Here is a 12,763-nt window from a genome sequence, read left to right as displayed (position 1 = left end):
GAGAGAGAGAGAGAGAGATTTACGCTGGTGACAGCTATGTGGTGTGACCATGAGGTAGTGAGATAGTTGAGTATTGTGTTACAGACAGAGGCAAGGGGCCAAGACAATAACAGACTGGACTGGAGAGGCTTGCCCCGACTAAAACCGCATACTGTACATGCTGAGACACCAGCTGGTCCCTGAGGGATTGACTTCAAATACAGTCAATGATAATGGAAGATATCCTCGGTGATCAAATAGTCTTAATCAATTCAGTGCGAGTGGAATTGTGACCTAGAGAGGAGAACATGACACCGCTGTCAACGTTTTTATAACGTACTTCAAAATTACTGTATATGCTAAAGTTAAAGGTTGAATATGTAGAATCTTTATTGAAAGCTACATTTTTAAAATAGCACACCCAGGGGGCGTTTTGAGGGGTACATTAATGAAAGTATTGCTTTTCCATAAAAATAGATATTTAGTCTGAATTAATATTAGAAAAGAAAGTTGACGGGTTTGACAATGACTTTCTGTCACGTTCTGTTGACATTGTACCAGCCAATAGTGGCTAACTAACTGTAACTGTCAGTCAAACTCCTCTGCAATTCTTGTTTTTATGGTGTGATGGGCCGGAGGGGATGGGTTCAAACAGGCTCAAACAGACTCCGGTCTCCTGTAGGCTACTGGTCAACAAACATGGCAACCCGACTGCTGGAATTATTTTTTTGTTGTTGTGACTACGATCTTGAGACACTACATGACGGTGTTCTGCTCATTCTCCATATTCAACCTTCAAGCTAAACTTCAATAGAAGGTTTGTATGAAAGGGTAAATATTGAATGTCTAATGCTGAAGAGATGATAGAGGGAAGTACCAACCTTGGTTTCTGATTGAAGTTTTCACACTATCTTGCGTCTGCTGTAATAATTATATTATAGAATGTTAACTCCATCTAAAGCATCAGTGGCATTCATTTTTCCTCCTTCCTTCTGGTGTTGGATCTAAAACAGCATATCCAGCATAGGGTCTGCTACTCTTATTAAGACAGTGTGACCTCCAGGGGACAAAGAGAAATAGCAGTGCATTTTATTGAAAGATTTGAATATATTACTTCTCTGCAATGTTCACACTATGTACAGTCTCCTTTGATAGGTTAAAACCGCCCTGATCAATATTAAATCAAAAATAATGTAATAGAAAAATGTAATTTTTCCATTTCATATGTAGATGCACTGTAGAAGGCATGGCAACAGGTTGATTTATCACACATCAGCAGCTTCTTAAGTTTGATCACAATACAATAAGAACTGCTTATTTAGAAGGTTTGGTGAAGATGGAATGCATTACCATGAACCTGACACCACGTGCATCCTTAAGTGACATGCTACACTGCAACACACACACACACACACACGCACACACACACACACACACACACACACACACACACACACACACACACACACACACACACACACACACACACACACACACACACACACACACACACACACACACACACACACACACACACACACACACACACACACACCTTAGCCTAAGGGCAGCATTCCTTGAGCTTAGTTGTAGCGTTCAGATGTGCCACATCTTGTTCGACTGGGCTTAAACTTGGTGTATAATGTGACAGACACACATCATGTTGACATGCATGGATGGAGGCTAGGGATGATGGCATACACATACATACATACATACAGTGAGTCAGACAGAGAGACAATGAGATGAAGAAAAGTAGAAAGTAACAGAATAAAAAAACAGCGCATTAGAGAATATTTCCATTACAAAGGCCCATACTGTAAATAGTACAGGGTTATCATACTGTTGGTGTTCTTCTGGGAGTCTAACAACCATTTAGAAACGTTGTAGGAATATAAAAACAAGAGCTGCTGTAATGACTGCTTCAGTAACTCACCTTTTCCTGCTTTGCCCTTGTGGTTCTTGGTTGACGCGGCTGTATCCTGGCCCTGCCCAGCAGGTACAGGAGGAGGCAGATGAGAAGATGGTGGTGGAGGGGGAGGAGGTGGAGGAGGAGGAGGAGGAAGGTCTGGGTGAGGAGGGCTAAGCTCCCGACTGACTGTTTGGTCTCGTTGTGCCGTGGTGACCCCTGAACCCAGCCCTGAGACTGTGCCAGTATCTCTGCTCTGGATCTGGGGCGCAGGGGTGAGAAAAGAGAGGTTAAAACCACAGAGCAGAGGTCGGGGTTAACTAGATACAGTACAGCATAGCAAAGCATTAACTCTTTAACCTCAAGGACAACTTGTTTGCACACTGGAGCATGTGCGGTACCAATATAATTGAGACCTCAAGGTGGTTTTTCTTTGCTTACAGAGGAGTCGACTGCAAAAAAGAACATACCTCTGCTGCAGCGTGACCATATGAAAACAATCCCACACTTTGCCCCCTCCTGTCAACCAGTTGCCTTCACAGTCTCACATGGGCACAAAAAACACACACAAGGCAACATTCAACATCTATGTGAATGCAATGCTCACGCTGATGCTGTGCTGTCATTGCTTGAAGAAACTCAAAAACAAAGCGACAGTATTTCCAGGGCTGGCACAGTGCTAACACAAAGTGGGGAGCAAGATCCGGCAGCGCAAGCAAACCAATATTTAGTTTTGTTGAATGAGAGGGCACTCTTTTTGAGCAACTCCCTCATGGAGCAGTTGTGAGGAGAACAGCCAAACACAAACCTGGAGCTATTGTCATCTCCTAATCTCCTGATTTTGGAAAAACTCCAAAGATACTCCTGTTATCAAAACAATCTCTCTGTGATAAGTAGCTCTGCTAAAAGTGTTTGTGCAGCAAAAAAAAAAAGAAATGCATCCAAGAACAACCAAAATTGACAGATGGGTTGCGAATTCAGGCACAAACAATCACACTCATTGACCTCAAGGTAAGGTTGTTATGATACCAGAATTTTATACTTGATACTTATATACTAGTATATAAGCAATACTCAGAACCTCTTTAGATACCAAAAAGACAAAAAAGTTAGAGACACAAATTAATGTATTACAGTTTTTCTCGATTGCCAAGACACATTTCTTGAAAGCTTCTCTCCCTTTCTCTAAACTGTGAACACAAACCCCAATTTTCAAGCTACATTCACAAAACCTCAGACTCTTCTTGCGAACCAAACTTTCACCTCAAAACAGTTCAATCTGTGCCCAAAACTGAACTTTGTTGTCAAATCGTGCCCCAAGTCAATCAAAATTAAAAACACTACTGAGCAGCCACTAAACACTACATAGAAAAATAGAAAACACAATTCTCAGGACATGAAGGTGAATGCATGTTGCAAAACAAAAAAACTTGCATTTAGCACTTTACACAAAGACAAAAAACAGAAATCCTGGGCATTTACACGCAGCACTTGTACAAAACAATCAGAAATCGTATGCATTTGCCACTTGCAGTTACAAAACATATACATGGAATACTAGGCCTACAGACAGTTAGACTAACCCTCCATTACAATACTACAGTACATTGGCACAGTGATGTACTGAAACATATATTCACTTACAGTATACCTTATTACAGGCCTCCCTCATGCTCATACCATGGACAAGAACATGGTCAATCACAGTAGCTCTGATTTCATCTGTTACAGTTTTTCTCAATTGCTAAAACACTAAACCCTGTTGTCTGAACCAATTTCTCTGTTGCCTGAACACACTGATTGAATTAATCACTCTTTTGGAAAAACCATGAGCACTTTTCACCTGTTTAGACACAACTTACCAACACATTTTCATTGTGATGCACATGTGCTGCATAATGGTGAGCACAGGTGGCAAAAGTCAAACACACTTAAAGCACGGTTGTCACTACTTAAACACAACAACTCAAAATTGATCACACTTGTGGTTAATGATGTGAGGGAATATATAAAGCCAGTTCAGAGAGCACTGATTTGTGAGGCACTACAATGGATAGAAATCTGAGAGGAAGAGTTCGTGTGAGAGGAGGTCGAGGAGGTCAAGGTGGTCAAGGTGGTCAGCGAAGACAAAGAACAGTAATATCCGATGAAATCATAGCTACTGTGATTGACCATGTTCATGTCCATGGTATGAGCATGAGGGAGGCCGGACAAAGGGTACAACCAAACATCGGTAGATTCATTGTGTCCACCATAGTCCCAAGATTTAGAGAAGAGAACAGGTAATTATCTTTTTTGACATTATAGTAAAGTATGTAAATGTTGAGAGCAAATTACTGTCTGACATATTACAGTATATACTGTACCACAGTATACTGTAAGTAAATATATGTTTCAGTACATCATTTCTTGAAAGCTTCTCTCCCTTTCTCTAAACTGTGAACACAAACCCCAATTTTCAAGCTACATTCACAAAACCTCAGACTCTTCTTGCGAACCAAACTTTCACCTCAAAACAGTTCAATCTGTGCCCAAAACTGAACTTTGTTGTCAAATCGTGCCCCAAGTCAATCAAAATTAAAAACACTACTGAGCAGCCACTAAACACTACATAGAAAAATAGAAAACACAATTCTCAGGACATGAAGGTGAATGCATGTTGCAAAACAAAAAAACTTGCATTTAGCACTTTACACAAAGACAAAAAACAGAAATCCTGGGCATTTACACGCAGCACTTGTACAAAACAATCAGAAATCGTATGCATTTGCCACTTGCAGTTACAAAACATATACATGGAATACTAGGCCTACAGACAGTTAGACTAACCCTCCATTACAATACTACAGTACATTGGCACAGTGATGTACTGAAACATATATTCACTTACAGTATACCTTATTACAGGCCTCCCTCATGCTCATACCATGGACAAGAACATGGTCAATCACAGTAGCTCTGATTTCATCTGTTACAGTTTTTCTCAATTGCTAAAACACTAAACCCTGTTGTCTGAACCAATTTCTCTGTTGCCTGAACACACTGATTGAATCAATCACTCTTTTGGAAAAACCATGAGCACTTTTCACCTGTTTAGACACAACTTACCAACACATTTTCATTGTGATGCACATGTGCTGCATAATGGTGAGCACAGGTGGCAAAAGTCAAACACACTTAAAGCACGGTTGTCACTACTTAAACACAACAACTCAAAATTGATCACACTTGTGGTTAATGATGTGAGGGAATATATAAAGCCAGTTCAGAGAGCACTGATTTGTGAGGCACTACAATGGATAGAAATCTGAGAGGAAGAGTTCGTGTGAGAGGAGGTCGAGGAGGTCAAGGTGGTCAAGGTGGTCAGCGAAGACAAAGAACAGTAATATCCGATGAAATCATAGCTACTGTGATTGACCATGTTCATGTCCATGGTATGAGCATGAGGGAGGCCGGACAAAGGGTACAACCAAACATCGGTAGATTCATTGTGTCCACCATAGTCCCAAGATTTAGAGAAGAGAACAGGTAATTATCTTTTTTGACATTATAGTAAAGTATGTAAATGTTGAGAGCAAATTACTGTCTGACATATTACAGTATATACTGTACCACAGTATACTGTAAGTAAATATATGTTTCAGTACATCACTGTGCCAATGTACTGTAGTATTGTAATAGAGGGTTAGTCTAACTGTCTGTAGGCCTAGTATTCCATGTATATGTTTTGTAACTGCATGTTCTCTTTTTGTAGAATTGAAAGACTGTCACATAAGGGTGTGAGGAAAGGTATGTTCTCCCCACACATTGTGTTTTCTATTTTTCTATGTAGTGTTTAGTGGCTGCTCAGTAGTGTTTTTAATTTTGATTGACTTGGGGCACGATTTGACAACAAAGTTCAGTTTTGGGCACAGATTGAACTGTTTTGAGGTGAAAGTTTGGTTCGCAAGAAGAGTCTGAGGTTTTGTGAATGTAGCTTGAAAATTGGGGTTTGTGTTCACAGTTTAGAGAAAAGGAGAGAAGCTTTCAAGAAATGTGTCTTGGCAATCGAGAAAAACTGTATTACTGTTCTTTGTCTTCGCTGACCACCTCGACCACCTTGACCACCTCGACCACCTCGACCACCTCGACCACCTCTCACACAAACTCTTCCTCTCAGATTTCTATCCATTGTAGTGCCTCACAAATCAGTGCTCTCTGAACTGGCTTTATATATTCCCTCACATCATTAACCACAAGTGTGATCAATTTTGAGTTGTTGTGTTCAAGTAGTGACAACTGTGCTTTAATTGTGTTTGACTTTTGCCACCTGTGCTCACCGTTATGCAGCACAGGTGCATCACAATGAAAATGTGTTGGTAAGTTGTGTCTAAACAGGTGAAAAGTGCTCCTGGTTTTGACAAAAGAGTGATTGATTCAATCAGTGTGTTCAGGCAACAGAGAAATTGGTTCAGACAACAGGGTTTAGTGTTTTAGCAATTGAGAAAAACTGTAACAACCTCCACATAGCACTGGTACAGAAAAAGTCAGAAGGGTTCTTTACAACAACAGTTAAAGTTTCTCCAAGGTGCACCTGAATGCAAGATGAAGTCCTTTCAGAGCCCACACACTTTATTTTGCAATTTCATTACAAGTGCAAAAGTATTTATATTAATCATTCACTATCAATATCAAAATGTAGCAAAACGTAGCCACTCCCATTCATTCTCCTCTTTTCCCAAGCATGAAGCTATTTATTCTTACATTGTAATATTTTTTATACACCTTTTAGTCGTTTTAGGTGTCCTTAAATTGTTTTTTAAATTGCTGATTAATTGAACTTATATTGTCTTGTACGCTCCAAAGGAGTTGCACTCTAATTTCGTTGCATGCAATACAGTGATAATAAAGGCTTTACTGTTCTATTCTATTCTACTTTACTGGCCATAGTTCATTTAAAGAATATTGCATTGCTGCAGGCTACTGGTAGACTGTATTTTTTTAAACACGTGGCATCAAAAAAGTCCCTACGTACCAATAAGCTTAACAACCTTACCTAAAGGTGCCACAGTAACAATCAAATCGATGTTTTAGCAATACTCTCATAATTCATCATTTTAATCTCTTCTGCATCCTTTCCTCCAATGCTCTTCTGCGCTAAAGACTTTCCTCAAAATCCTATTTGCGACACTTCGTCAGAAACATTTGCGCCATCATCCCAAAAACTTGTCTGGATCATCTATGGACTTAAGTCCTTAAGGAAATGTTCATACATCAATCAGTTTAGATTATACAAGCCAAGCAGTTTTTATCAAAATAAGTCATTTTCAATTTGCAATAACTCATTCAAAAATTCAAAATTCGAGGCGTGTTCATTGAGCTCAATTATTGATGCAAATTGTACTTCCCCTCTAGGGGGCGCCACAAATGCGAAACGTTTCTATCTCGTACTTGGCTACATGGATTTGTATGAAATTCAGGATCTAGGGTCATGTTTCAGTTGATGCATAAAATATGGTAATGATTGATTAAAGTGGGCGTGACTTATTACAAGAAATCTACATTTCTAGACATTTTGTATTCCAAACCTCAATAAATCAAAAATAAATCCACCGTACATCCTGATGAGTCTGCAGAGACATTCAGTGTCTAACTGTAATTAGGACTGTATGCAAAACTTTTTCTATCTCCCAAAATGTTTGATCAAACTTCACCAAAGTATTTGAAAACAGACCTGAAACCAGCAGAAAGATGTGATTTTTTTTTCAGAATTTTAGCACCAGCATTTTGACTGTTGTAACGTCTATAGGGTAAAACAGACAAAAATACCCCCGTTTTTCCTTATTATTCCTTATTGCCAACGATGTGACAGTTCATGCATGTGGTGTGTTTTCATGAGCTTGTAGAGTTCAGGCTGCTTGGACCCTTTATTTTTATTTACTGACCCCCTGGTTCTAACAGTTCTTTTATGTCTGAATTAAGTGATTTTTTTATCCTCTAATATTGGTTTGGACAGAGTGGTTAGGGTTGGTGATTTTAATATTCAGGTCAATGACATTTCTTGCACCTTTGCTGCTGATTTGATTCATTTCTTTTAATTTCATCCAACACGTGTCTGGTCCCTCACACTTCAGGGGTCACACTTTGGACCTTATTTCCAAACTTGGCTTAAATATTGACTCCATTCTCTCCAAGGAGCTGCATTTAACTGACCGCAGCTGTGTTTTATTCGACTTGTCTAATCTAGATTTACTGCCCAGCAAACGTGTGAGCTGCTCTCACATTTTGAATGAAAAGTTTTCTGCAGCTTTTGACCCAAGCACAATGATGCCTTCTGACGCTGACATTAATTGTCTGGTAAACCCCTTTAATATGTATATTAAAGGGGCTCCATGGAAAGTGTGACTTGTTCCATCTGTCACCTCACCCCCCTGGCTAAATGTTTCCGGCGTAAATGTCGGAGAGCTGAACGACAGAGGACCACCAAGCTCCATGTTCATCAGCTCTATCACAAAGACCTTTTAACTGAATTCAACAATACAGCGTATGGTTAAGGAGGCGTGGGCATCTTACTTCACTAACCTTATATGCTCCAGTTAACTGAACCCTAAAGTCTTGTTTGACACCATCAACAATACTGTCACTCCTGCTCCTCCTGAAGTGCCAGTGTTCTCAAATAAGGACTGCAGTGACTTTCTTGACTTCTTTGTCAATGACATTAGAGATGTATGGGATAGCATCATCCCCTCTGCTACTCTGTATTCTGTTCATCCAACTCAGCTATCAATTTTGAACTGTTTCTCTTCTATGTCCCTGCAAGACCTCACTGATCTTGTGGGCATTAAGAAATCTTCCTCAAGCACTGTAGATATTATATCAACTACCTTTTTTAAAAATGTCTTGGGGTATGTTGGTACATGGTGCTCTCTATTATCACTACACATTAGGAGTCTGCGGTTTGCAAGGGACATATACCCGTTTTTAGGCAGATGTTTTACAGCTTCTTCCACAAATTCTATGAATAAGTGTGGAGAGACAGCGTAGATGTGACGCTACAGTCTGACACTTGCATGCTTAGGAAACGATGGAACTCCTCCGTTATGTTTACATTTTCAGCTATGGTAAATGGACTTGTACTTATATAGCGCCTTTCTAGTCTTATGACTACTCAAGTCGCTTTCATACTATTTCTCACATTCACCCATTCACACAGACATTCACACTGATGGAAGTTGACATCTACGTATCATCTTATTTAATCTAACCATCCACACCACATTCACACACCCATTCGCAGCACAGGGACCAATTTGGGGTTCAGTGTCTTGCCCAAGGACACTTTGACATGTGGACTGGAGGAGCCGGTCATCTCTCAAAAGGTAGACGATCCGCTCTGCCTCTGAGCCCCAGCCAAAGAAATTACTATGATTGGTTGATCAGCGTGTCTTTAGGGCGGTGCATGAGGCGGACTAGCCAAAAGTGGGATTTGGCTTAGGAAAAAAAAAAACCTGCTCAGGGCATAGAACAGCGATAGATAGAATGAACCCTATAGACGATACCACGATATCTCTACTTTGGCAGATCGTCAACACGTTCTAATCCTTCACGATCCAATAATGTCGTATTGCACCCCCCTAGTTCAAATCAACCCATTCAGATAGAAAGCGCTGAAGGTTTACTTCTCCCATGTGTGAAAGCAATGTTTCAAAATGTTGCCTTTTAAAGTAAACTAATAAATCATTTGTACTGGAGCCTGACAGTGTGCAAACCTTCTATTGTTTCCTGCAGTTGAGTACTTTTTGTCTTGCACCTGTCTGGATGTGCTCGTACTTGATCCATCTTCTGTAGGTGCAGAGGCTCCCCTTGATTGCCCAGAGAGCCTTTCAATACTACTCAAAAACCGGGTATTGGATTATTGCTTTTAAAACATTTTTTTTCCATTTAAGAGTTTTGAAATCAGAGCTCATGCAGACATTTATTAGAAACGTTTTCTGTTCCACTGGAGCTGCACTGGAAATATCTTGTTGTCACACTGTCTAATCTATCATTTTAGCAACAATGTCAAGACTCTCTGTGTTTTAGGGTGCATTCACACTCCCTCGGGCAGATCCGGAGAATTGTCGCAGGGTTGTCTGTTGTTGGAAGTGTCACTTAAGGCTTGTTTGTATGACGTCATGTTGTGTTCTTTATTCCCCTAATGTAGAATTTATAAAGTAGGATTTATATTTCACAGTTTTCGGTCAGATTGTTGTTATGATCTCTGTTGTTATGATTTTGACATTTCCGAACGCACTTGAAGGCATCTTTATTTGATAGAGAAAACCGAGAAAAAAAGAAACAGAGAGACCGAATGACTGAGCTGGAGCTTGTTGCAGGAAACAGTCAGGTGATATATATACTCTCAGGCAGTTAAGATCTTGCGTTTCATTTTTTTACCCACTTAAAACTTTCCCGTGGAAGTGATAGAGGCAGGATGTTTCTTGTTACCTGTACAAGACTCTCACACTCTGTGATAAGATTTTGTCACTGTGATAGTTTCAAAACATTACTGGTGTATAGTTGAGATCAAAATGAGGGCTGAGTTTATAGACGGAAGTGGTCCCGATTTGGCATTGCAGCTGGTGTGTGTCTATTAGAAGGGCTCTTCAAAGCTGCTCTTAATTTTTTTTAATTTTTTTTGACAAAGGTTCAAATGATATGCATAATATTAAAGGGGTCACCCATAGTGACAGTGACAAACCAACGGACAGCTGTAGTTTCTCTTAAGCAGGGCTGCTCAGCCCTGCTCCTGGAGACCACTGTCCTGCATGTTTTAGGTTTCTCTCTGCTCCAACACACCTGAATCTAATGATGTGCTCGTTATCAAGCAGCTGAAGCTTGTCACAGGTTTGAAAATCTTTAGACTCAAGTGTGTTAGAGCAGGGAGAAACCTAAAACATGCAGGACAGTGGCCCTCTACAGTGTTTCAGCAAATTTCAGCTGAATGTTGAGGCTCTCAGTCTGCAGCAAAATCTCACATTTGAGATGCTGAGAACAAAGCACATCTAGCTGTACACACCACACTACACTGTACAGCACCTGCTCAGCCGCCAGCTGCAGTTAGCGACCATCGGATGAACCTAGTGGAGTATTTAGCAGCTAAAGAGCCAGATGTTTCCCTCAGGAGCTAGTAGAGATCCGAAACAGAGCCAAAAGGAGAGTGAATATTGGACTTACATTTATCAGGTGGTTGCCAACACAACTCCAAGTAAACAGATATATTTATAAGGCGATAATGTGTTGTAATTACAGCTTACTGTGATGCCTCTAAAAGGCCATAAAAAACCTACTAAAGCAGGTTTAAGGGAAAATAACTAAACTTTGTATAATTACAACTGTCTTTATCGCCCAGTCTACTGTTCAGGAATTGAAGGCTAATGCATGTTTTACAAGACATAACATGAGAATCCTGGACCACAAACAGTCAGCCTTGTGAATCCCTAGAGCTCACAAGATGATGATATATTACTCCAACTCAAAGCCAGTATTGTCATGAGGAAGCACTGTTTCTATGCTGAATTACAAATTATAAATGTGATGCAAATACATACAGTATATATGTTAATTACATAAATGAAATCAATGTAAATAAAAAAACAAGTATACAACAGTAAAATGACAATAATAAAAGACAACAACACAGCTCAGGACACGAGCGGGTCTTTAGCTAAGCTTTAAAAACATGAACAGAACATGCCTGTCTGTCCATGTATGTGTATGTATTAACCTTTTTTTTTTTAATAAAGGTCACTAATTCAACAGGAAACCTCTTAAAATGCTGATTCATGAAATAAAAAGCTTGGCTCTCTTTTTTTATTGACAGAAAACCCAAGGTGCTATTGCCTGCGATTGTACGCACAGCATGGGCCGCTAGATCTGAAAACAATTAAGTGTGCTACTGCCACATCCGCATGTTACTTGCACGACCTGCCAACTCCCCGCTCTGTCTGCAGACTGTTAGTGAGGAGAAGGAGAGTCTGACTCTGTGACACTGTAGGTACATGAAGTAAACACAGCATTCGTGAGAACAGCATGAAGCACTTTGAAGGATTTCAAGGAAAATACAGAAAAACACAGTACGGGAATGAAACTAAGAAACGTTCCAGATAAGTGGACAGCATGTGAATCTCCCTGAAAAACATAAAAACTATAAAACACAGATGTGCTGACAGCCACTCCCCTCCCTCTCCTACAACTCTGCTGTTAACTCTGACATTGGCACTGTTTTTATAGATATATAAAGCACTAATATAATAGGGTGATTATGCAGGTTTGTACAGGCCCAACAGATGTGGCCAGTGTGTGTTTATACCGCTGCACTGTTGCAAGATCCCATTCGGGCTAATCTAATTCAACTATTTTTCCTCTGGAGTGACTCTGCATCCAGCTGCTTTGTGTTAGAATATGCTCATGCAAGTTAACTTAAAATCCTGGAGGATGAACAGACTGCAATGGCCACCCTGTTTTGGGAAATTAAGAACATTTACTCATCTGCACTTAAATACAATTTTGAAGTATTTGGACTTCAATGAGTATTTACTGTATGTGTAGTGCTACCTACCTTTATCTTGCAGCTGTACTGGTTTATAGCTTGAGATATTTCATATGATGAACTTATAAAACATTACGCTATAAACCAATAGTACATAGAGCGGTGTTAGAAGCCCCTGTGTTTCCTTTTTTATTTTAAACATATTTCTTTGCGAGTTTCTTTTTATATTGAGAGATGTAACTGTGGTTTGGTGGTGAGTGATAAATGAGTCACTGCCGCAGTGTTTTTGTGGGTTAGATAGCCAGGACTGTTGGTCCTGCACTATTGTTTTTGAGGATCTATCCAACAACAACCTAAACTGAACT

At 39.9% G+C, this 12,763-nt stretch overlaps 1 protein-coding gene across 4 annotated transcripts in view; it reads right to left on the bottom strand.

Moving 5' to 3' along the window:
- The window catches only part of zcchc14 (zinc finger, CCHC domain containing 14), a 49,588-nt gene that overhangs the window by 24,050 nt on the left and 12,775 nt on the right, over positions 1–12,763 (bottom strand). For all 4 annotated transcript variants that reach the window (XM_083916761.1, XM_083916762.1, XM_083916763.1 and 1 more), the window contains one exon: positions 1,916–2,150. In XM_083916761.1, coding sequence (XP_083772887.1) covers positions 1,916–2,150 — 235 coding nt within the window. The remainder of the gene's footprint in view (positions 1–1,915; positions 2,151–12,763) is intronic.

This window comes from Echiichthys vipera (assembly GCF_963691815.1).
Source record: "Echiichthys vipera genome assembly, chromosome: 7".
Lineage (NCBI taxonomy): Eukaryota > Metazoa > Chordata > Actinopteri > Perciformes > Trachinidae > Echiichthys > Echiichthys vipera.
Note: the sequence above shows the minus strand (reverse complement) of the source record. Positions and strands in the feature narration are given on the sequence as shown.